At 44.4% G+C, this 26,792-nt stretch overlaps 1 protein-coding gene across 1 annotated transcript; it reads right to left on the bottom strand.

The window, feature by feature from the left end:
- Positions 1–2,984: 2,984 nt before the first annotated feature.
- LOC132390239 (vasopressin V2 receptor-like) lies at positions 2,985–5,176 on the bottom strand. Its single transcript, XM_059962850.1, has 2 exons — positions 5,107–5,176; positions 2,985–3,913 (listed from the first exon to the last, which is right to left on the bottom strand). The coding sequence occupies exons 1-2, from the start codon at positions 5,174–5,176 to the stop codon at positions 2,985–2,987; spliced, it is 999 nt and encodes a 332-aa protein (XP_059818833.1).
- Positions 5,177–26,792: the final 21,616 nt, after the last annotated feature.

The following is a 26,792-nucleotide window of genomic DNA, read 5'->3' as shown; positions in this document are numbered from 1 at the left end:
GGACCTTGGAAGTTCGCCTGTGGGGGTTGGTCACTAATGGGAAGAGAACCAAGACTTTATCGCCTATGTGAAATCCCTGTTCTCATGCTCGTCTATCATACACTGCTTCATTTTAATTTGGGAGTCTCGCAGATTTTCATCGGCAATATCACATATTCTGCTGAGCCTCTCTCGGAATTTCAAAACATAGTCAATCACATTGACATGCACTGTCGTGTTAGACCATTTAACTTTAAGTAAGGCCAGAGGTCCCTTGGGCCTGTGACCGAAAACAATCTCAAATGGGCTGAACCCCTGGGTCTCCTCAATTGTGTCCCTCTTAACCCAATGTACCGTTACCCTTGTGGGCCATGTTCAATATGTCTTCCCGATGAAACTTCGGAACCACCAACTGGTGTACTACCGCCCATTCCTCATCTGCCGGCATGGTGGTCGGCCTCCACTTTCTCATTAATACTCCCTCCTTCATATAGTAGCCCATTGGTTCCTTCTTAAATCCCGCTTCAGAGAGAGCTGTCTCCTTCAATGGCACAAGCTCCTCATCACGTCTCTGCTCTTTTATAAGTTCCTTCCTCGCTAATGGTAAATCCACCACCTCTCCTTACTCAACTCCACTATCCTCTTTCTTCTCATCCTCTAACCCCTTCCGATACAGGGTCGGTAAAAACGTCTCAGCTTAATCCACGTCTGCTGCAGACACCTCAGGGTCTTTTCCAGCCGCCCTTTTCACCATGCTTCGGGTGACTGCGCAGGCGGGATAAAGTTCAGAATCTGTAGGCGGGTCCTCAGCAGCCACAAGCTTACTCGTCAGCTGAACCGTTAAATTGACTTCTCCCTGACCAGGTGCCAATTTAATGTTTACCACACTCAGCACTATCATTAAGCTTAGAAAGACCATGTTTACATTCAGAAAGTTCCCAAACAGTCCATCAATTCCGCTTTTTCGACCTTTACTTCGATTCGTCCCCATAGTAACCCAGACAGGTGGTTTCTCAAACCCAAAACCAAAACAATTCTTGTTCTCTGTATTGTAATCTTGAACAACAGCCCCTTTCTCACTGTGGTCCATAAATTTCACATCGCCAGCTTTCATCTGATCACTAGCTTTTAGAACACCTTCTAACACAAGTGACTGAGAATCCTCAACTTCCACTGGTGCCAGGGTTAACCGATTACTCACTGAACCAAGTCCATCTGACCCAAAAGGACTGCATTCCTTTTTGACCAAATCAGACACCTCAGACCTTTCCCGAGTTTCAACACAAGTTTCAGTACCCTGTGAATCCATAGGTACCACCATAAACTGAACACAGGCAAACGGGACACCTGCCTCTTCTAGGCTATCAATACCAGTCCCAGCTTCAAATTCCAAGTTCCCCTGAACCTCCCAGTTACTCTCTGGGCAACTCACATCGGGAGTAAACTCAACCTTGCGGGTTAAAACAACCTCGTCTGCTAACCCAGCAGACTCCCTCAAGGTAGCGGCATTCTTTTCATCTCGGACTGCCCTTACATCATCGGGAACACACTCCTTAAAATTTTCAACTACAACCAACTCTTTCAGGCAATATAAATCATGAGTGTCCAATACTGGACCTTCAGATTGCCACATCTTCCTCTCGAATTGTCTCTGTCTTTCCCTTCCCTCTCTCTGTCTCCGTGCTTCTTCCACCCTTAACTTAATTATCTCATCTCTTCCAGACAGGTCTGGACCTCTAGAGGAAAATTTTCTACCTCCTTTTCACTAAAGCACTTAGTAAAAATATTGTGCTCCATTATTATCATTCGGAGTTCCCCCTTCGTCATACCTGTCTGTGGCTTAAGTTGCAATGCATTAACAACTTCCCACAACTCATCCTTCTTAGCTTTCCAAAACCCTACAGGGACTGGACTTAACAGAAATCCCTCAACTTCCCAGAACTCATCCTTCTTACCTTTCCAAAAGCCTGGACCTAACAGACATCCCTCAACATCAAAATCCATCAAATCCAATAAATCAGGCAGACAATTCAACATGTTTGAGTGACATTGAAGCTTGTGGAAGGAAAAAGCGAGATTGCTTTGGCTCAGTCGGCTTTAGACCAGGTGAGAATCAGCTTCTCGTGCTCCTTGTTAATAACCTGAGTAAATCAGTTTTTCAGTCCCGGCATTTTGGGGATGGGTTTGCTGGGCGTGCTGTGGAGCGTTGGTGAGAGTATGGCCTCCCTGAAATATGAACCATATTAGATTTTTTAGAAAGTGAATGCGGGTCACCTGTACATGATTTAATAAAATCAGTTTGAAAAGGAATACATCGTGTGATTATTTATTAGTTTTCACAGAAGGTACTCAAATATTTACGCGTTGATCTCTGACTCCTGTAAGGGCTGATTTCCGTAACTAGGCATACCGCGGGGTAACATCGAATATAATGTCTACAGGATCAGGAATAGAAGATCGCCTTCTATTGCCGACGGGTGGCTGGTCAATTGAGGAGGTTCTGGTACAGCTGAGCGGAACTGCCGATCACGAAATAAATTGAACCACACAACGTAAGCTAAACTAACACAAGATCTTCTGAAAGGCGATGTAACTTATTTCCAACTTTGCATTCTTGTACTAATTATTCGAAAAGTTTTTGTCCCTCTTTTTCGCTAATTGACATGAAACAGTTTGACAGATCGGGAAATATGGAATAAGTGTGTTATTGATCGTAGCTCTCTGATGTTTAACAGAGATCCAATGTTGAGTGCAAATAGTTTGGTTTCTTTAACATTGAAATGAAGCTTGTCTAATTCAATACTGTGTTCCATCCGGCCCATTCCGCGCATTCGTACATTTTATTTCTACCTTGAGCTAATTCTTATCAGACACAAACGAGACACGTTCAGTTACCAGCATCGGGATGTTTTAAATGAGAATCTTTATCTTATTATCGAACTAAAAGCGCGGATCTTTTACAAAACGTTGCCTGTTGTAAGACGTGTACGAGCTGGAACTGAGTTCTACTCATGGGAGAAAGCCTTAGGAGATCTGACATTTGTCTTGATCAATTCCCGGATAAGCGTCCAAGGAGACAGTATCAACGTTTTCAACTCTGCCCTGAAGTTAGTTTGTGTCGCTGCATAAATACACGTGTTGGTACAGGAACTCATGTTCGTGAGCAGAGCCCCGGCTTGAGCAGCGATATATCGGGCAGAGTTATAGTCGCGATCAAAATACATGGTTATGCTGGCGATAATATCGGTCACTGCCGACGACAGCCAAAATAGCATGAAGCTGCCCGATACACAGAACAGTAATATGATGCTCTTTTTTCTGTTCTCCATCTCCGGGTCACGTTCAATCTTACTCTTATGGGTTCGGAAGCCCCTCCGGGATTTGCTGGTCACTAAGATATGCCTGGCCGTCATCCCATTAAACAGAAGTATTAAACCAAATGCGCACAGGTTTTGAAAGGTTTTGAATCTGATGAGCGCAACAAGGTTTGGAGAGTTGAAGATGTCCAATTTCGGGCGGATACCCCACGAAATATTTCCAATTATTCGTTGAGGCTGAAATGCAAACAAGAGGGGTATATTCTCCAAGCAAAGCCCCGCCAGTAATACAGCTGACAGGATTCTGGCTGTCTTCACTCTGCAGTATTTTGTTTTAAACTTCTGACAACATATGGCAACATATCGATCACAGGTGAAGGCCACCGTGTACCACCGTGATAGTTCCAGAGTGACCGCCAGCACGTAGATCGTGGCTTTAAGGACTTCCGTATAATGCAGAAATGAACTGGACAGGCGGAATATTAAAATCTCATAGACAAGGACATTGATGAGAATGACCGATAGATCTGACACCGCCATCATCGTCATGTAGGCAGAGATGCATTTGGAAAGACCGCATTTTCCCCGGGACAGAATAATAATTGTTAACAAATTAGCTGCAACAGAAAGAAACACCAACAGATAAAGACATCACTGAAGGAGGAAGACTGGTGAATCTGACAACTTATTTCTGAAATACGTTCGGATGTATTTCTGTTTGGTCCGGTGGTCTGAGAGTGAGCAGAGGCAGGACGGAAAGGCACTTCACAGTGTGATCTTCACCAGCTGGAAACGGGCTGAGAAACAGCACGTGTAATGTACTGGGAGCCTGGGTAATGTGCTGCCCTGCAGGAGGGTAAACCAGGTTACCATTGCGTGGTGAATGCTAGGCTGTGAGGTGCTCCGCATAAAAGAAACGGAGCTGTAAATACAGACCCGTCATTCATTTAGAGTAAAACACTGGGTAAACCGGGCGGCACAGAGATCATTTTGCACATCGGCCATCACAAATCAGGACTCTGAGCGCAGGGGTTGAGTTATTGAGTTGAATTTGTACAATACGTAATTAAAGCCGAATCCGTAGTATTGTTTACAATTCTACTTATCTCAGTACGGGAAGTATATCAAAATTCGTGACAGTGTTCAAAATATTTACAAGGATACAGACGGGAATAAGCAATCTTTGTATCCATTAGGGGTATAATTGGTGTAAATGTATTTCAGCCTTTTCCTCTCAGATTGTGTGAAATTATTTTGAACGACAATATGATTAGCGTGAAAGCTGAATTACTTCGTGGGTAATCTGAGAGAGATTATTTACTCAGAGTTTGCTGCGAGTGTGGAAACAGCTCCCCGCGGAGCGGACGGTGCGGGATCTGTTGTACCACGCAAGATAAGCTTGTAAAGGGCCGAGGTGGGAGGGAGGTAGAGGAATATTAGTCAGGTGCCGGTAGATAGGACCACAGAGGTTCAGGTTGACATAGCGGGCCGAATGGCCACTTCATGTGTAGTAGTACACTTTTATCCTCTGACAGGCACGATGAAAAATACATTCCCTCCTGAGCGAAACACTACTGCTATTTCAGCGATGGCATCCCTCCGTTCCCTTTGCACCGGACATGAGGAGACGGCCTCCTGTGTCCAGAGGAAAGTCTCCTCACCGGCCGTGTGGACACGGAACGATATAGCGACTATTGAGCATCTTGTATAATGGACACATTGCGGCGCATCTTCTGATCATACTTCATAAAGAATATCAATGTCCTGCCGAAGGCCAATAGCTGTTAGACACTGTATTAATACGACTTACCGGGTAAACCAAACACCGCTAGAACAGGGTAACAAACGTCTTTCACCTGTAGGATCGCCGGTCGACTCATGTTCGATTGCTTGAATTATCTCCCGTTGTGCAGTTCACATCAGCGTGTGACTCGGACCACGATATCCTGCTAATTTATAGGAAACACGAATTCTCCGTCACGGGTAGGCGGGTTGTGCAATGAATGAGGTTACATACAGCCAACGAACAAATAAGGGTTGATGTTCCGCTCCGGTGCCACCTGTTCCCCAGCTGATAGACTGAGCAGCTGGATCATGAAGCTCCTTCATTCACATTCCACAACAGAACACCCCCTCCCCAGAGGGAGTGATGTCAGCGCTCCCCTCGCCGGCGGAGAGCATCTCTCCAGGAGGGTCCTTTCGTTGTCCCACAGTAACTCAGTGAAGAGGTCCCGCTCCGTTCCGTAACTGCATTTGTTACACAGCGTCCTGCTGATTCCCACTGACTATAACATTACTGATGCTGCGTTTGCCTTTCCTTTTCACACAATAATTCTTCAATAACTTTTCTCATCATGCGTCCAGTCTGATGTCAATCCGTTAGTCTTTGTTAGTGTTGCATCTCGGCGGAATGAATCTCTGGCTGAATGTACTCCTGTGCCTAACCAGTACATTTCTGAGTCGATGGGAGTCATTGCCTATGATGGCATGCAACTTGGACAGCATCCTCTTTTCGGACACCACAGTCAGAGAGTCCAGTTCCACCCCCAGAACATCAATGGCCTTACGAATGAGTTTGTTGATTCTGTTGGTGTCTGCTATCCTCAGCCTGCTACCCCAGCACACAACAGCAAACATGATAGCACTGGCCAACACAGACTCGTAGAACATCCTCAGCATCGTCCGGTAGATGTTAAAGGACCTCAGTCTTCTCAGGAATTAAAGACGGCTCTGGCTATTCTTGTAGACAGCCTCAGTGTTCTTTGACCAGTCCAGTTAATTGTCAATTCGTATCCCCAGGTATTTGTAATCCTCCACCATGTCCACACTGACCCCTTGGATGGAAACAGGGTTCACCGGTATCTTAGCCCTCCTCAGGTCCACCACCAGCTCCTTAGTTTTTTTCAGATTAAGCTGCAGATGATTCTGCTCACACCATGTGACAAAGTTTCCCACCGTAGCTCTGTACTCAGCCCCATCTCCCTTGCTGATGCATCAAACTATGGCAGAGTCATTATGGTGCATTTATGAATTTATGATGGTCATTCGTGGGCTTAAAGCAAGATTTTGGTGAATGATGTTTGCCACCTGATTGTATTTTTGAAAACAATCAGACTGAGTTAAACTGCTGCAGGATCCCGGGAAGTGTTGGATTGTGTTTGGATTCTCACGGCATTTTCTGCATTCATCACCTTGTTTGAAAGTATTTTATGTGTTTTTGATAATTTTTATGTTAACCACCCTGTCCTGTATCTCCATGAGGAATCTCACCTTCTGCGAAGACATCGCCCACTTTGAGTCGCGTGTTCGTGGCTTTCTTGACAAACATCGAGTCTGCTCAGATCGTTGGGATGTCTCCCATAGAGGGTCATACACGTTCCACTGGTTAGCAGTTTCTTCAAGTGATGATTCACTTTTCTAAGTTGGCCTCTCATTTAAGCTTCCTGGTGTGTACTTCAAGTCACATTTGGATACTTCCCCATGGAATGCTGAATCCTGCTTATTTTTGAAGAAAATATGCACTCAGGAGTTTTAGCTGACTGTTGTGGCAGTTTTTATTGTCTGTAATTCCTTGTCCGCCTTCTGTTCTCGGTAGTGTTGATCTGAGTGCGTTTCAGTGTTAACACTGTTTTCTAAATTTGTCATTTCAGTTGTTTTTATTCTTTGTAAGTTTTCCAGATCAGAAGGGGACCAAGGTATTTTTCCTAATAAAGCCATTTATATGGGTATAGTGAAGGTGTTTACTCCCGTTGTTGTATTTGTTATACTATTGACTTCTGCTTGCCATATTTTCTTAAGGCTTGCAGTAAATTTTGTCAAACGTTTTCACTATTTGACAATATTTTCTAATTTCTTCCCTGTCGATATTCTAGTATCCAGATGAGTGGTCTTGGCCTGAAACATTGGCTCCCAAGCAAGCCCGACTTGCTGAGCTCCTCCAGCACCTTCTTTGTATTCCTTTAGATTTCCAGCATCTGCAGTATCTGTTGTATCCCATATACTTGTCTGTTTCTGAAAAGGATAGAGTTTGATAGATTGTTCATTGATCAGGGCATGAACGGATACTGGAAGAGCGGAGGAGATTGGGGCTGAGAGGACAATTAGGTTAGCCATGATGAAATGGCGGAGCAGACTTAATGGGCCAAATAACCTAATTCTGCTTCTACATCTTATGGTCTTATATTTCATATCCGTCTCTGCTTTCTCTCCTGTCCCATTACATTTCTTACTCTGACGTCGCCTTTCGCGCCACACCCCCCCCCAAAAAAAACTTGCCAATAATTCAAAAGTATTGGGAAAGCTGAGCATAGATGGTATTACTGAGGAGAGAATGTGCTTTGTAATCTGAAAGCCCTGAGGGTAAATAAGACTCCCGGTCCAGCAGTGAGCACTCCAGTGTTCAAAACGGGGTGGTTGGAGAGTTTCTGAAGGTATTAGAGTCAGAGAACACTCTGCAGACTTATCCCTCCATACCCCCTGCATCCATGTACCCAGTCAAAACCTCTTACATGTTGAAATCGACCCTGCCTCTTGCTCTGGCATCTCATTCAATATTCTCACTGCTTCTGAGTGAAGAACATCCCTTCTCCATCCCCCCCCCCTCCATGTTTCTCTAAAATAATGCGTAATTGCCTTTCAAGGATCACTAGATTTGGGACTGGTTCTGGCGGACTAAACGTCACTCCATTGTTTAAGAAGGGAAGGAGGCAGAAGAAAGGAAACGACAAGACAGTTAGTCTGACCTCAGAGGTTGGAGTCCATTCAGGAAGACTTTTCGGGTTACTTGGCGTTTCATAATAAAATAGGCCTTAATCAGCATGGTTTCCTTCAGGGGAAATCTTGTTTGAGAAATCCGTTGAATTCTTTGATGAAATAGCAGGCAGGATAGACAAAGGAGAGACAGTGGATGTTGTTTGCTGGGATTTTCGGATGGTCTTTAACAAGGTCTTCCACATGAAGCTGCTGAACAGGATCACACCTCATGGTATTACAGGGACGATACTAGCATCAGTCGAAGATTGGTTTACTGGCAGGAGACGGCCAGAACAATGCAAACCGATTCTGTTTGCTGCCGGTGGCGAATGGCGTCCCGCTGGGTCGGTATTGAGACCGCTTCTTTTCATGTTAAATCTGAATGATAGGGATGACGGAATGGAAATATTAGTGAGGAACTTTGCAGTTGATCAAAGATAGGTATGGGACAGGTAGTTTAGAGAAAAGCAGGAGTCTGCAGCAGGTATTCGATAGGTTTAGGGAACAGGCAACGAAGTAGCAGATGAAATACAGTGAATGCGAGTGTACGGTCATGTACATTTGTTAGCAGGAACAAGGGCGTAGAAAAACAATTAAATGGGAGTAAATTCAAAAGTCGGAGAGGCATAGGTGCTTGGGAATCCTTGAGCAGGAGTCCCTAAAGTTTCGCTTGCAGATTGTGTTGATGAAGGATGACAACTGTAATGTTAGCATATAAGAACTAGGATGTGACACTGTGGCTTTAAAACGCATTGGCCAGATCGCTCTTGGTGTTTTGTGAACAGTTTCCGACCTTCTATCTGAGAAAGAGATGTGCTCGTATTGGAGGGGGGGGGGGTCCGGAGAAGGTTCACGAGAATGATTCCCGGAATGGTCAAGTATGAGGAGCATTATTTGGCTTTGACCCTGTACTCGCTGGCCTAAAAGAAAGAGAGGGAATGTCATTGAAACCTATTAAATATTGAAAGGCCTCGACAGAGTGGCCATGAAGTAGATGTACCATGTACTGTGTGAGTCTGGGACCAGAGGCCACGGCCTCAATATATAGGGCATCCACTGACAGCAGAGATGAGGAGGGGTTTCCTTAGTCAGGGAGTGGTAAATCTTTGGAATCCATTGCCACAGACGGAGTAGGTCATTGAGTGTATTTTAAATGGATATTCAAAGATCATGGGGAGAAGGCAGGAGGATATGGGGTTGAGAGAGATAATCAAGTGGACACGAAAGAATGGCGGAGCAGACTCGATTGGCTGAGCAGCCCCTGTCTGATATCTCATGGCTCATGGTCTGAAGAAGAGGCTAGTGAGGTTGCAGTAGCGTCAGGGTATTGTTAGGGTATCCAGGCCTGGATTATTGTATTCGGTTTTGGTCATTCTGCTATAGGAGAGGGGACGTCGTTGGAATGAGTGGAGGGGAGGTTTATGAGAATGGTGCCGGCACTTGAGGGACTGAGTTCTGGAGAGAGGTTGGGCAGGTTGGGACTTCACACCTTGAAGTCTAGGAGATTGAGGTGACATTATGCAGGTGTTCCGAACTATCAGTGTACAGAAATGGGGAATGCGTGCAGTCCTTTTTCCCCGCTGTTGTGGAATCAACAACCAGAGGGCACCAGTTTAAGGTGAGAGGGGATTGATTTAATAGGAATCCCAGGGGAAAATTAGTAACCCACTCTCTCTTCCGGTTCATTGTTTAACTAACACGATGAGCGCACTCCCAGGTGTGGAGCAACACCTCATATTACATCCGGGTAGTTTACAACATGATGGCATGATCATCGGTATCTTTACCTTCTACCTCCATCTATTCTTTTCATCAACCCACACGGCCGTCTCCTCCATTCTGTCTCCTCACTTCTCTCTTCTCCGCTGCTGATCGTCTCCCTCTGGTTCCTCTTTTACTTCCTTTTCTCCCCATTGTCCGCTCTCATTTCCGATCAGATTCCTTCTTTTCAGTCCTTTTCATTTTCCACCTACCACATCACAGCGTCTCACTTCATCTCCCACCTCCCCCACCCACTCACCTTCACTCTTACCTGGCTTCAGCTATCACCTACCAGCTTGGACGCTTTCCACTCCCCGCACCATCTTATTCCGGCTTCTCCCCACTTCCAGTCCTGATGAAGGGTCTCGGCAGGAAATCTCTGTTTTGCTTTATCCCCCTCTATATAAGCTACCAGACCTCCCGACTGCCTGCAACATTTTGTGTATGTTACTCTGCATCTCCAACATCTGCAGAATCTCATCGGGACAGAGTGCAGAATGCAGAGACTACATCGGGTCTCTCTGTTGTCGAGGAGGCCACACCTGGAAAACTGGAAACAGCAGATGACCCCAACAGGCACGATGTTGAAAAATTGCCTCAAATGGAAGGATCGTTTGGGACCCTAACTCTTCGTGAGGAGTGTAGTTTGGGGCAGGTCTAGTACTTCATCCACTGCAGAATTGGCTTCCAGCCCTTTCCACTCCCCTTATCGCCGTAAACGTCCCCCTTTTGTGGACAACACTGCCACTTGGCGGTAATTTGCCGCAATAACAGGAATCCCTGATTTGTGGACTCCATTGCCACCAGGTGGCGCTCTGCCGCAATAATTCTGAGAGACAGAAAAGTGACGGTTCAGCCTGCCGAAATGTTAATTCAAGATTCAGGGTTGTTTAATTCCATTTTCAGCAGACAAATGTGATGTAGGTCGAAATAATTCTTACTCCAGCTCCAATGCAACACAACAACACAATGGTGAAAACATATATTCACAGCTTACATACTGTGCACGGTTTGATTGTTTGTTCATAAAGTAAATAAAATGGGGGTGGGTGAGGAAGGATACCTGTCGTTCACACTGTCAGGGGGTTGAGTTTACCAGGAGACAAAGACTGCAGGGACGAGAGGTTTTCTATTGATTGTGTGTGGACCCCGCTGGCAATTCTGGTGTTGTGACCTGAATCGATACAAACACCACGCTGCCCACTCCACCAACAACACGGCACAGCCGGACACATAACAGGGGACTTTACAGTGGGTCGGGCAGCATCTGCGGATGGAAATGGACCGTCAACATTTCGGGCCGAGACCATCCCTCTGGTCTGAGTGTGGAGGGAAAATAGTCAGAGAAAAGAGGTGAGGGGTGGAGTTGGGCAAGAGCTGGGCAGTGAGATGTGGATCCAGGTGAGGGGGAGGTGGGAAGGTGGAAACCGTGGCAGGGATGGGAGGTGAGTGGTTGGGGCAACACGGGGCTGCAGAAGATGGAAAATAATTCCACAGAGGATTAACAAAGAGGTTCGAGAGTATTTATTATAAAGAGTGCAATGAGGATTCACCTGACTGACCCCTGGTGTGGTGGGGTCATTATATGAAGAAAGATCAAATATGATAAAACTTTCATTTAGAGAATCGAGGTCTAAGAGGTGAACACATTGAAATGCACAACATTACTCCCGGTTGAACCAGGGATCCCAGTCTCTGCAAAAGGGCGTGGACTCTCCGGGACTGAAATGAGGGGAAATGTCTCCACTCCGAGGGTGGTGAATCCCCACCATAGAGGTAGAATCCCCTACCTGGAGATTCTACACCCTCCAACCCGATACAACCTCTTTCTAATGAGTTTATTTATTATTTTATCAAAAAGCAACACAACCCTACTACCAACAAGACACACAAAATGCTGGTGGAACACAGCAGGCCAGGCAGCGTCTATAGGGAGAAGCACTGTCGACGTTTCGGGCCGAGACCCTTCGTCAGGACTAAGGGAAAGGAAAGATAGTAAGAGATTTGAAAGTAGTGGGGGGAGGGGGAAATGCGAAATGATAGGAGAAGACCGGAGGGGGTGGGATGAAGCTCAGAGCTGGAAAGTTGATTGGCGAAAGTGATACAGAGCTGGAGAGGGGAAGGGATCATGGCAAGGGAGGCCTCGGGAGAAATAAAGGGGTTGGGGAAGCACCAGAGGGAGATGAAGAACAGGCAAACAACTAAATATGTCAGGAATGGGGTAGGAAGGGGAGGAGGGGCATTAACGGAAGTTAGAGAAGTCAATGTTCAAGCCATCAGGTTGGAGGCTACCCAGCCGGTATATAAGGTGTTGTTCCTCCAACCTGAGTGTCTCGAAGCTCTTCGCTTCTTTTTGGATTCCAGACCTAACCAATTCCCCTCTACCACCACTCTCCTCCGTCTAAGATAATAGAACGAATCGTACGTTTTGGTTATATTACATTAACCGAGAGGACTTTCCGGTTTTGGATTCTTCAGAAGCTAACTCTGTTAATAAATTTTCTATCATTTCTCTTCTCGGATCCTCAATTATGATCCAAGGTGGCGGCGTGACGCTGCTTGCAGCCGCCTCTCCGGAGCTGATATCGATGATTTGTCAAGCGGGGCGCCGTGCACAATCCTAATCTGATGAAAAACCGACGTGGGAGCACGGAGGAACATCTGGAAATCTCCAGGAAAGCCTCTTCGTTGCTGCTGCTGCTGTGAGGTCCGGGTCTCTGCTGAGAAGAACAGGCCCCCAGTCCTCCGGGTCGCGTTGCCGGTGGCCGTTGGCGGGGACGTCTTAATGCGCTCGGCAGAGGATGGTGCTCTGAGAAGCTGTGCCGGAGGGGATGGTCGGGGGCTCGGTGTCCGCTGCGGTCGGTGCGCGTTTACTGTGTGTTGTGTCTGCGAGGCTGCGTCCGACGGAGATTCCATTGCATGCTGCGTCTGCGAGGCTGAGTCGGGCGGCGCCTTGGAAGTCCATAGTGGGGGTACTCCCTTCTACCGCCTGCGTGGGATAACGAATCTATCGGGACCCTGAGGACTTCCGGAAACTATGTGGTGATTTACTTCGAACTTATAGTCTTTTAACATCTTTGGTCTATTATTACTCTGCCCATGGTCTGTTTTTTGTCAGTTATGCTATTGTCTGCACTGTTGTAACTATGTGTTGTAACTACATGGTTTTGTGCAGGTCTTGTAGCTTTAGTTTTTGGTTTGTTGGTCTCCTGACTTGGAGAGTCTGGGTAGTCTTGTTTTGTCTGATGGGTTTGGAGCTCCTTTCCGGGGATCACGCAAAGATGTTAGCGCGATATTAATACGCAGCTGCCTCTCCGGACTCTGGATTGGGGATTGTCAAACGTTGTGTGGATTTTCTGGTGCAGTCTGTTTTGTCATGTGCTCTTGTGATATTATTCTGGAGAAACGTTGTCTCAGTTTCTTAACTGCATTGCATTTGTGGTTTCCAAATGACAATAAACTGAAACTGAACTTAACTGAACTGATATTCCCTCATTATTGAGTAAACTAAATGATAGCTTTGTAGTTAAACATACTTTGAAGATTAGGGTGCAATCTAAAACATGTTTTGGTTTATTGAGATTTTCTCTGTCCCATTTTTTTCTAATTTTTTTTACCTTCTATGATTGATGTAATTTTTAAAGATTGGGATAGACTGGGTATTAAATGCTCTCAGGATCTATTTGATGGAAAAATTCTCTTTTCGTTTTAGGACTTGTCAGCTAAATATAGCTTACCAAAAACTCACTTTTTTCGATACTTACAGACTTAAATTTCTGAGAAGACTTGGAACGAATTCTTTAAATTGGTTAACACCTTATCGCTATGTGTCCGTCACTTCCACCTGTAATTTAAAGTGGCCCTTTGGGTCCACATGACTAAAGATAAGTTGTCTCTTTTTCTTGCGGATATATCTCCCTATTGTGACAGATGTAACAATGGAGAGGCTTCATTAATTCATACGTTGTGGACATGTCCGAGTCATGAAAAATACTGAAGGGAAGTATTTCAAACTTTTTCTGTACTTTTCAAAGTGAAATTGAAACCAGACCCTTTTGACAGCCTTGTTTCGCATTGTTGTAGTTCTTTTCATCGATCATTTGATCGATTGTCTAGGATCGACGCCATGTCAGCAGTCGATTATTCCCTTGCTATAGACCAGGATTACATCGCATATGCTCCCACTCTGTTGCCTTGGGTTTGTCCGTGGGTTCACAAACTTCTCTTGCTCTCTCACCCCCGCCCCCCTCTCTCTGTCTCTCTCTCTCTCGCTCGCTCGCTCTCTCTGGCGGTTGTTTGTTTTCTTGTGGCGACCTTCAATGGAGGGTAAATTGTACAACTTTACAGCTTTCACCTTTGCTTGGCAATGAATACAAAATCATTTCGTAGAAAGACGCTGATGCCGCTTGATTAAAGCCCATTCTGTCATGAATCAGAATCCGGGAACGGCAGCTTGGATTGAAACCGAGTCTTTACACCCAACGGAACAGTATCAGCTGCAATCCAGTGATAACGCCAGTATGACTGCAGCGTGGCCACCTTCACGGGTACGGGTATGGGTTGTAAGGAAGATATTTTTATTCCCCTTGCTCCGTTTTGATTCAACAGCATCAGGAATTCGCAAAGAAGTGAGACACTGTGCACATGTCGAAAACTATTACTATATTATATATGACATAAGAAATACTAATCAGCCACTTGTGAAACCACAGACAGATAGTGTACAGAGAATATCAATCGACCATTCAGTGATCTGATTAACATTGTGCCTTAAGAAACCCAGTAGCCGACAGTTCTTCTCTCTCTCTCTCTCTCTCTCTCTCTCTCTCTCTCTCTCCATTGCCGACATTTGTAACAGAATGATTTTTTTGCTATTGCAAGTCAAGGTGACTGTCAAAAGGAGAACTATAGCCTACAGGTAGAGAAAATGAAGAAAAAGAGCATCAAAGAAATTATGGGTAATGCTGGAGCAGGCGTGATTGATACAGACGAAAACATACTCCAAGATGGCAGTTCTATCAGAACCGAGAAGCAAGGGTAACTGTTTCGCCTCGACCTTCAAATTAATCGCGGTGGCAAATCAGGAGCAACGGGGATATCCCTGTGACTCTGAGGCGAATGATTCCGTCGAGATCAGCTGACAACAACTGCAGTGTACTTTTTCAGGCAATGCACAAAAGTGCTGGAGGAATTCAGCAGGTCCGGCATCATCCCTGGAACAATGTTTCGGCTCGAGAAACTTCAATAGGAATCTGATGTATGTGTGTGTTAGTTTGTTTCTCGAACTTCCGCAGGTTTTCTCCTGTTTATTTCGTAACTCTGTTCATCACATGTCTTACATTAACCCACAAGTGGGCGTACAGAATGGGGAGCACAGAGCTAGCCGAATTGTAACCATTTAAAACAATTATTTTTCCCGTTTCATTAGTTTCAAAATCCGATTCAGAGGGTATGTCACCACATTTTTGAGTTCTTCTCGGAATTTGCTCTGAGTCAGGACGTAAATGCACGTGTTGGTGCAGGAACTGAGGACTTGTAGCATTGCTGCTGTCTTTTCTGTGATGTAACGTGGATCTGTGACAGAATAAACGAAATTCATTGAAATCCGCTGATAGATATAAAATACCACCTGTGTTATCCACAACAATATGAAGCTACCGGTTATGCTGAAGAGCAAAACTATGGATCTGTGTCGATTCTCCATCTCCCGGTCATTGTCATTCTCTTCACTCTTTTGCCCCCGGAGCCTCCTGCGGGCTCGACTGGCCGCTAGAATCCGCCTGGCAGTCTGAATATTGAACAACAAAATCAGAGAGAATGGGATACAAGGGGTTAAAATGCGGTGAAACATCGTAAATGCCGCCCATGAGGGAGAGTTTTTGTAGCTCGATGTAACAGCACAATGCCAGGGAACACCATCAATCATTACCAAAGGCTCGTACACAAAGCTCCAGGGAACACATTCCAGACAGGCCGGCAGACTCACTGTCCCGATAACCACAGCCGCCGTTCTCTCGGTGCAATATTTTGTTTTCAGCTTCTCACAGCAAATAGCCACAAATCGGTCGACGGTGAAAGCGACAGTCAGCCAGACTGAGGCTGCAGTGCTCGGAAAAATTAGCCATCTGCCGAGTCTGCACACAGGAGTGAGGAGCAGGAATGTTCGGGGAAAATAAATCTCAGCAGTCCCCCTCAGCAGCGGATCAGAGATAACGACCAGGAGATCGGCCGCGGCCATTCCCATCAGATAGTGAGTGACACATTTGGAGAGACCGCACTTTCCGCGGGACAGAATCACAATCGCCACCGAGTTCGCTGGAAGAGAGACAGGAACAGCAAGTTGAAAAATACTGAGTAGAAATTAATGCTGCTGTTTAATCCTGTAATATTTGCACTTTATTGCTGCATTTAGCAGTAGAAGGGTGGAGACAGATTGTAGTGACCGCATGGACAGAGAAGGAGTTCACGCAGTAAAATAAAGTCAATGTGAGCTGAATTCAGATTCCTTACTGATGATCGTAATCTGCAGTCAGTTGAAAGCTGAAACTGGGTAACTACCCCCTCACAGTCTATAGTGGGTGGAATATTTTCTACCGGCGCATTCCCGGTCTCGTGTCAACTGAGTGAATAAATTCGGACACGAATGGAGGGATTCTTCCATTAGATAATCATCGGCTTCCAGGGTGTTCCTTGTCAGCGACAGGACACCGAAGAACGGAACAGAAGCAGGAAATGCTGGAAACATTCATCCAGGCAAATCAAAATATGTGGAAAGCAGGTAAAGTGAACATTGACAGATTCCAACAGGTACAGCGCAATCTAAATCTACCTGACAGACAGACAGAAAGACTCCCACCGAATCCAACTCAACAAAGCGATGCAGAGCTCGCTGCCGCAGTCAGATGTCTGTATGCGTCAGATGTGAATATAACAGAATGCATTTCACAGTATTGATAACCGTGTTTCACCGAGTCGATTGCGTCAACTTACTCACCGACTTCATTGTACTGTCCACCACAGCTTCACATTCAGCCACAGTGCTCACATTTACTTAAAAAAAGCCACGGGCTTCATGCAGCAACGTGGACCTCCTCACATTGTCTACAGTGTTACTACCAACCGGTAGTTCGATCGTGACACCTCTCCGCAGACAACCGCTCACATAGAAACACAAACAGTCAAATGTTCTCATCTCCGTGGGCTGTGTAAACAGAATACACCCAAATACAGTGCAGCTTCTACAAGACCAAAAGCACAGAGAACCAAGCATCCCACTATTGAACAGAAACGTCTAGAAGAACAATGCCTAATCTATTGAATTCCACAGATGTTGGCTGTTTCGTTAAATTTCTGCAGCAGTTTCTTTCCGATCTAGATTCCAGAATCCACTTTCCCAATGTTTCCTTTCCATTCCTAATACGCGGAACACGGTGACTGGGCAGCGAGAGTGGAAACCAGCGACAGGGATAATCACAAGGCTGGAATTAACAATTCCCACCAAGAGCAGCTGACACTGAGGCTTACCGAGAATTCCAAAGACTGAAATGGAAGGATAGTAAACTTCTCGAATCCGCAAGCTGATTGGATACACCATTTCAGTGAGAATCTGTGACCTCTGTTAATCCGAATTCACAGCTCTGGCAGACACTCTGACCTGATACATTCAAAACGGGGCTGATTTATACAAAGGATCCGTCTCCAGAGACACGGTTATACCTCTGACTAACTTATATATTTACAGTTACCTGAAGAAGCACTTTAATTCAACACAATTGTCTCTGATGTAACAATTAGGCCGATTGAAAACAAATAATCAACATTCTTTGCCATTACCTCAGCAGTGACTCATCTGGCGGAAATAATGCCGGAACTCCAGTGACAAAGGCTGAGTTTTGCACGCGGTGCAACTTTTTTACATTTCACGTTTTTATTGTAACAACGTTTTTACTGTAAACAGAGTTCACCGACACCGACCCAAAATTCTGCCCCTGCGGTTTCCCATTTCCAATTGTCCGTCAGTCCTTTAATATTTTCCTGGCCACACACACACACATATACATCCAAACATATTCAAACGGGCATATGCAGACACGCCTGCAACATATGCACAGACACAACGACTGTGCTTTGTCATAGAATAGCCACATTTACTGAGTCCCTCCAGAATTTTGTGATATTGCAGATGCAATAGACTACTATAAGCATCTCAAATCTGACAGATGTCAAAAGTAAGTTGTTTCAATATTCAAAGGAATGTGCAGACCAGATAAATAATAATAAAAACACACGGTGCTCTGAATTGGAAGATAAATCAATGCAGGAAGGCTGGAAGTGATTGACAAGCGGCAAATACAGTATTTACTCTGTGTGTGTGTGTGTGTGTGTGTGTGTGTGTGTGTGTGAGTGTGTGTGTGAGTGTGTGTGTGTGTGTGAGTGTGTGTGTGAGTGTGTGTGTGTGTGAGTGTGTGTGTGAGTGTGTGTGTGTGTGTGTGTGAGTGTGTGTGTGAGTGTGTGTGTGTGTGTGTGTGTTTCTGCGTGTCTGTGTGTGTGTGTGTGTGTGTGTGTGTGTGGTTGTGTGTCTGCGCGCATGTGTTTCGGTGTGTGTGTGTGTGTGTGTGTGTGTGTGTGTGTCGGTGTGTGTGGAGGTCTGTTGTTTACTAGGAATTGCATTATATGACTCTATAACAGCTGAGGCAAATGCTTAGCTATTTTATTGAACAAGGTATATAGAATTTATGCAGAAAAGTAGGATTGGTATAAGTAGGTATTATAATTGACATAAATCTGATGGACCGATGGTCGTCTTTCCGTGCTCTACAATTCTTGGTCCATCCTAGCGAACAATCCAGCAGCCTTTAATTCGAAAGGTACCAACAATGCTTCACAATTTGTTCGTGTGAAAGGGAGGGATTTGTTTCATTACTTTTACAGTTAATACATTTGTTGAACTGATTTGATTTCCCTTTGTTCTGAATGTTTCAGGGCAGCCTGACCTATAATACTATGTTCCAGGTTTCCACAGCATAGTCAGATGTTTATGCGGCAAAGGAGCGACTAGGTCCATAATGTGTGTGCCAGAATCTGTCTCCTTCAATTCAGCATTTGTCCTGTCGCCTGCTCTGCCTCGGTGCTGCTTCAAGTGCTTACAGAGATGGTCATTACATGGCTGCACCATCCCCTCAGGCCGTGTGTTTCCAGATCGGTACCTTCAGAGGGAATTATTCTTCAAATCCCCTCTACCCCTCACGCTCCTCTACTTAAAACTCTGTCCCCTTAATTATACAGATCTCTCTCTCTCTGGATAACAGGCTTTTAACGGACAGAAAAGTACCCTTCATTTCAACTGACCAATGCTTACCCGACTCAGTCCTATTTGCCTGCCTTTGACCCATATCCCTCTGAATCAGTCCTATCCGTAACTCTCTCTATATGCCTTTCAAACTCAGTAACTGTAACCCTCCCCCCCTTACCACTTTCTCTAGTGACTCCTTCCACATCTCCATTACTATCTGTGTTGGAAATGTCCCTTACGTCACCTTTCAGTATTTCTCCACTTATCTGAAACCAAAACATGCTGGTGTTACACACTTTGTGCTTGGAAAACCTGTGGCCATTCACACTCTCTTCAAGACGGAAAAATGCTCAAGCCAATGCAGGATCTACTAGAAACGCAGACGCGCCCATAATCTCCTCTTCAGAGAAGCTTCCCTCTTTGAACAGTGTGGCACAAGATACGTACACATTTAACACACTGAAGCCAGCACAACTGATGTTTTAAAAAGGACTTGTAAGTAGGACTACTGTTCAATGCCCGGCTGACAACACATGAAATCATTAGATGCCTTTTTATCTCCCTGTTTCTGCACCTTCAAGGATCTACTCACTGAAATATGAATGTTGGAAAAGCTGGAAGCAATTCAGAAGCCACGGGTAGATACATCCAAATGAGAAGTGTTTTAAAGCATGTTGATAGGGTGATTAAGAAGGCTTCCTTTTATTGTTCCAGATATTGAGCTCAAATGTCAGGAGGTTAAGTTTCGTTAATAAACCCCTAATTTGGCCACACATGTAGTGTTTGTTACAGTTTAATTCGCCCCTATATAGAAAGGATGTTGAGGCCTTGGATAGGGCGCAGAAGAGTTGTTGCGTAGTTTATAGTACATGTGCTATAAGGAAAGCTGGCTGAACGTAGGGTACTTTCTCTGCAGCGGCAGACGGTGAGGGGAGATATGGTGGATTTTCATATTATAATGAAGGGCATAGAAAGGAGTAGTATGGGCATATCACTTTCCCATGATTGAAACATCTAACAGCGGAGAAAATGCATGCAAGTCGTTGTAATGTAGTTTCAAGAGATTGTAAAGGTAAGTTTGTTACTGAGAGAATAGTTGGATGCTTGGTGGGGCCATGCACTTTCTGGCTCGTCTCCTGGTGGGCATAATCTGCAACTTCGGTGTACCCATCTGACAAATTATCTGTTCACAGCGTCCTGGACAATCTTTGGTCAGTTGATCCCTTATTTTGTCTTATCTAGATCCCTTATTTTGTCAGTCGGAAGTGGCTTCAGATGCACTTTCCTATTGCAGAGGTATCGGGAACACATATCGATTCCCTGATCTCCCATATATTCTGGCAGTGCTTGTTACTGCCACAGCTGCTGCAATAGGGAGACGAATTCTGAAAAAAAAGCTCTGCAATTTGACTTTCAGAGTTCATCTTTCGTTTCTCTGCCAACATTTCCAGTTCGTCTCTTTTCCGGTAGATCTTTTAGCAACCATCTTCACTAACTACATTGCAGCAATTTTTGTGTCAACCGTGCAGTTAGCTGGCTTCTCTCGACAGCTCTTTTAAAAAGGGGAACAATATTGGCTCATCTCCAGTCCTTTGCCGCATCATGTGTGATTAAATAAAGCCTCCAGTAATCTGCTGACTTGCCACATTCACTCAGTAACCTCGGATGTATCCCATCAATGTCAGGCCATTTATCCGCCTTGCTATTCTTTGCGAGACCGGACGCTCCGATCAGCATGTTATCAACATGCCATGGAATATCAAACTATCTTTCCTGATCTTTCCATCCACCATTAATTTCTCTTTAATGAATATTGACGTTAAATATTAATTTGATGTTGTTTCCCACTTTCTCCGGCTTCAAGCCTAAATCTAAGTATCCTCACCTGTCCTTGAGTTGTCCTACCTTCTTATCTTCTCCACGGTGCTTCATTTGTTCATTTTAATGTATGTAGAAAGTGCCTTGGCATTTTCTGCAGTTTCGCTCAGCAAAATAATTGAAGCTCTCCTACCATTATTCAGCACTGATAATTCCCTGTTTGCATTGCATATTTTGGCATGTTTATCCCATTGTCCAATTTCGACTTCCGAAGCTATCCTGGGCCCAGCCTTCTATGTAGTTGGATCAACACTGGACTTCTACGCGGATGGTTTGAAATCGAAGCCGGCTGGGTCCCAACTTCGGCTGCAGCAGTATCATCTCGGAAGGAAGGTCCGGCCATCAGTTTTAGTATCTTGCCACGAAAATCCCTCTGTATGTATACATTATCCGGAGGATCGCCATTGGTCGATGTCGACTGTATTGCATATTTCTTTATGGTTCTTTTTTTTTCTATTGGACTGCATTTGCAATATATCTCTGAACATGCAATGATCTCGGACCTTGTATCCTTCTGTTAGCCATTCAATTAAACAATTTCAATTCTGAGCCATGTGTTTTTTTAACTAATTCCTATAGTGTGTTTACGCAACCACAGGTGCTCTTGGACTCCACTTTCTCCAGAACCTTACCAACACAATCATACTTAGCTTGCAACAGGCAGAAAACTCTGCAGGAATTCAGCAGGAAAAGAGTGAACATTCCACTTCTCGGAACTGAGATCTTTCATCATGACTGAGAAAAAAGATGAGAAGTCAGATAAAGACGATGGGAGGGGGAGGTGATGCCGAAGTACAGGGTGGTAGCTGAAAATTAGTTTACATCTGTTTATAAAGCTCCCCCACCCCACACAAGATTGAAACCTTATTTGGGGATGCATTATCAAATATCCTCTCCCCATGAATTGCATCAACGCGAGGTATAAGCCACAATACAAGCTTCCTTAAATGTTACTGATGTATTTGCCTCTGCCACCATCCTTGACATCGAATACCACACTTCCCCTGTGTTTAAACGAGAACCAAAGGTAGATCCTATACTGCCCGACAACGACCTTGAGAATCACTGGGAAAAGGATTCTGTCTGTCCACTCGACGTAGGCATCCTGTATCTCTCTTTGAATTCAGCTCCCATCACGCTTCTCTCCAAAGAGAAAGGCCTGATCCTACTCAACCTATCCTCACCAGACATGCTGTCGTAACTTCAAAGTTGGAAGTAAATTTATTGTCCAAGTACATACGTCTCCCCATTTACTCTCCTGAAATACACTTTCTTGCCGGCATACGCAGTACATATAAAGAAGCATAATTGTATCAAGGAAGAACTGCACAAAGGGAAGACGAACAAGCTGCAAATTTCAAAAAAAATATCAAAGACATCAAATATATGAAAGAAGAGTTTTGGATTCATTGAATGTGAGTTCATGGTTCGGATCAGTGAAATTATCACCTTTGGTTCAACAGCCGATAATTTAGGAGTCATTGCTGTTCCTGAAGTTTGTGCTAAGGGAACTGAGACTCCTGTAACTCCTTCAGGAAGCGAACGTCAGGTGGATGATGGGGTGATGATGATCATCATCTTTGATGTTAAACACTGTTTCCCTTTGACAGCTTTCCTGCTTGATATGCTCAGTGGTGGGGAAGGCTTTACCTGTGATGGACTGGCTCCATTCGATTAGATATTCCATTCAATGACAATAGGGCTTTCACAGCAGACCATGATGTAACCAGTTAGTATATTCTATGTTGTACATCTTCATAAGTGTGTCAGAGATTTTAGATGACGTGCTATCTCTTCAAAAACATACGTCGTAGAAGCTGTAAGTGCTGGAAAGTCTCTCCAGGATACCAGCAAATTTTGCTCCTCTAAGCATCTGCACTTGGAAAATCCAAGACAATACAGGAGGAATTGCAGTCACACTCTACCCTGTTCCTTTTAGTCATCTCCCTAACCTACCTTCAGGTTAGTTCCTCTTTCTCCTGCTGGCATTTCAACACCTTTGGACCTTGAAGCACACAGCATCTCAAAGTTCTCTTTTATCAATGCTCTGTCACAGCCTGAAAGATTCCCGGTGGGAGGGAGGTGATTGATAGTATCCGTGAACTGCAGTCCAGTGTTACGCTTTTACATTTCTCTGTCCTTTAAAACTAGGGTTGTAATAGTGATTAAGAGAGCAGTTCGGGTTTGGCTGTGTACAGGCTTCTGTGGTCACTGCAAAGTGCTGAGAAATTTATAGGTCTGTGTCCTGCTAATGAAGGTCTAGACATTGTACTCCATTATCCCTGTAATCAACTGCCGACTGAACTTGTACGATCACATATGCAGGCATGTTTATAGCAGAGATACCCATTCCCTTTCTTCATCATGCTGAGTTGTAGCAATTTCTATCCATTCGTTACTGTGTTTAATTTCCACCTATCTTCCTCCATGTTGTGCAGTGCGGAAGCTACGCTGGTCTGTGTCCACAAAGTCCAGAACTGTGCTTTTTTATCAGGTCGCTGTTCCTCCAGTTTAGAAGTGTCTGGTGCACTTGTGTCTGTGTTTGTGTGTGCATGTGTGTGTCGGTCGGTGTCTTCACGGTGCAATGTCAGGTTGTTAATGGCTGGTGCTGGAAATCTCTGACTCCATTTCTTGAAGCTCGGTTAAGTCAGCTCTGTGGACTTGTCATAGAGAACAGAACAGACTGGGGTATGCATTATTGTTAAATTTCTGCTCATTGTAGCAATTTCCAAGGTCTGTGATCAGCCAATACAAAGCTAGTTAATTATTGGTGTCTGATAAGAATTGTATTGACTCTTATTATACACCAATTATAAGAATCCCTGACCGTCCATATCGATCATATAAGACCATAAGAGATAGGAGTAGGCCTTGTCCATTCACCCAACGATTTCGCTCAGCCATCAGATCATGGCTGAATCCTAATCTGCCTCCTTCCAATCACCTGTCATTTTTCTATAAACTTTGATGCCCTGCCTATTCAGGAAACTGTCAGCTTTCGCTTTAACTACACCCAGGGACTTCGCCTCTACAGCTGTCTGTGGCAGAATCTTCCACAATTTCCCTACCCTCTGGCTGAAAGCAAATCCTCCTCATGTCCTTTTTAAGAGATCGCCACTCCATTTTGAGGCTGCGCCCTCTAGTTCTGGACACCCCAAGCACTTGAAACATCCAATCGGCATTCACCTTATTCCGGGTCTGTGCTGGTCTTTGCATGTCCAGCTTTGTAAAGAAGTGTCTTCTTGGAACATTCTGCGAACTGTTGCAAAGATCTGTGCGAGCTGGTGCTCGCTGTCATCAAGGTCTGTACCCTTGCGGCATGGTGGTGGTTGTAGTAAAGATTTCCGTCTTCATATTACGGTGGCCGTTGTTGTAAGTATCGTTATCCTTACAATACGGTGCCGTTGTTTTAAAGATGTGTGCCTTGCAGATTGGGCCAGCTGCTGGAAAGTTCTATTTCCTTACAGTGTGGTGCCGACTATTACAGATATGTCTGTCCTTAGTCTCGTGCCTGCTGTTGTGTCGGCAGTAAGATGCGTCGTGTTGTAATTGCTTGTGCCACTACAATATCAGTCTACTGATGTTTGTTAGTCAGAGTTACAGCGCAAAACACAGATTGTTCAGATCTGGGTTATCAGTATATCGTTTTGATGAATTACATTTCTTGTATTAGAGTCTTGTACCTGTCTGTGACTTCAATGGTCAGTGCTGTGCTCTGGCAGTTCTGAGTGCTTGAAATACAATGTAAGTGTCTTTACAGAAGTCTGTTCTTTTTACACAAATTGGTCTTGTAGGCGCAGGTAGATTAGCAGTCTCCTGGAGACTAGAGAAAAAGTTTGCTATCATTCCCCGTTTCCCACTCTCTTCACAGAGCTCGGCAGGTTATTTCTTCGAAACGGCCTGTCCAGTTCATCTTTGAGCTGTCTGACTGAGAACAACAGTTATTGTAGAAATAACAATAACGGAACATGCTCCTTGATCCTTTGCACAATGTGCCTCAAATCTCTGACCAATAAACAATGAACAGCACAGCAGAGGAACAGTACCCTCTGCTCCCTCTGTGTGCATATTACGATGGCAATTTAAACTGCAGATTTGCCGGTATGTGGCCTGTGTCCTCAATGGAATGAAGCCCTCAAGGATTTCCACACCTTAAAGTTCAACACTACCTGTTCCTTAGTATAAGCACGTCTGAGAATATCACCATGGCCCTTTCCCGATCTCGCTTTCCTCCATGTCATTTTCCTTATTGAACACCAGCGAATGCAACGAGTTAATTTTGGACCTCGCTTGTTAACTCGGGCTCCAGTCATAAACTCCGTTCTTTGTTCAAGGGGCCCTGTGCTGTCCCCAGTATGCTGATGTTTCCAGTGCATGCATTCAATGCGTTGGGACTCTCATTAATTCTTCTCACTGAGGATATTTCCTTTTCACTGTTCACTCTCCTGATTCACAGTGTGACTTGTTTCTATATTCATCTATGTTCCTCCAAATCCTGTCCAATTTCAACTTTCTAAAACTTACATATGGCTCCTCTTATTTGTGTAACTAAATGCAATATTTCTCATCATGCTAAGATCCTGAATCTCCGAATCTGTAGTGGTGATAATTCACCCACTACGTTTATTCTATTGTTCATGCAACAGCCCATAAACTGCTGCCATATCGGTTGCTCTTTCTTACAGACTTTTCTGGGTGTGGCCACTAATATAATCTTATAACAGCGAATTTACCTTTCTTATTCTTGAACTCCACGCACATAGGCTTATTGGTTGTACCTCTGGGATGACAATGCCCCTCTGACTTTCTGCCTGGACAGCGGGCAGCTCCCCAATCCATTTCTCAACACCCGAGGCTGTCTGAGAATTTAAGTGATGGAAACTGGGAGAAGAACCTTTCCTTTATCACACTGTCCTCAATCTTCTGCTATCACGCAGAGATTAACACGAGAACAGTCAACGAATTCCTCCTAGATAAGGTCGAACCCGTTTCACCGTCGTAAATCGATTCTGCTCGATCTTTAACTCCCGAACTCCGAACTTCACACTCCACTGATTCTCAAACTAATAGTATTGTAAGTAAACTGCTGGCAATGAGCTTTTAAACTTCAGGCATTAGATAAAACTTCATCTTTCAACTAAACTGCGTCATCACATTAAATCACGCAGTGGCATGAAGTCAACTTCGCAAATCCAGTCACGAACTGCCCCTCCTCACAGGGTGGGGTCTTCCTTTTATAAACTGTAAAAAAAACTATCACGTGATCTCTACTGGCGGGAAAATGACGTCACTCCACCAGCACGAGACCATTACCTCAAGTCCAGTATAGCTTCAACCCCAGTCACGTGACAAGGGTACCACTGTCATATGTCACGAGTACGTAACACCTCCCTCCCAAAAAAAAACATTTTTGTTCTGACAAGAACAAAAATTTTGAACAATTGCTTACAAGAAAACAATTGCATAAATGTTATAACATATATAATATAAAATACCATCATATAACAGCTTATAACTCACAATACAGTAGGAGTGTTACAATTGAAAAAAAACACTCCATAAATAAAATTGCATTGTACATTCAACATCGAGATAGACAATCAGGAACCACATTATCTTTACCTTTAATATGAGTTATCACAATATTGTACTATTGTAACATCAAACTCAGATTTAATAATCTTCTGTTTTTGTTTTTCATATTACTCAGAAAAACTAATAGGTTATGATCAGTGTTTACAATAAGTGGTTATTGAGTTATACCAACATATACCTCAAAATATTCCAAAGCTAAAACAAGAGATAACAATTCT

The sequence above is a fragment of the Hypanus sabinus genome, unplaced genomic scaffold (genome assembly GCF_030144855.1).
Source record: "Hypanus sabinus isolate sHypSab1 unplaced genomic scaffold, sHypSab1.hap1 scaffold_810, whole genome shotgun sequence".
In the NCBI taxonomy this organism is placed as follows: Eukaryota; Metazoa; Chordata; class Chondrichthyes; order Myliobatiformes; family Dasyatidae; genus Hypanus; species Hypanus sabinus.
The sequence above is the reverse complement of the archived record's forward strand: the minus strand, read 5'-3'. Positions and strand labels throughout refer to the sequence as shown.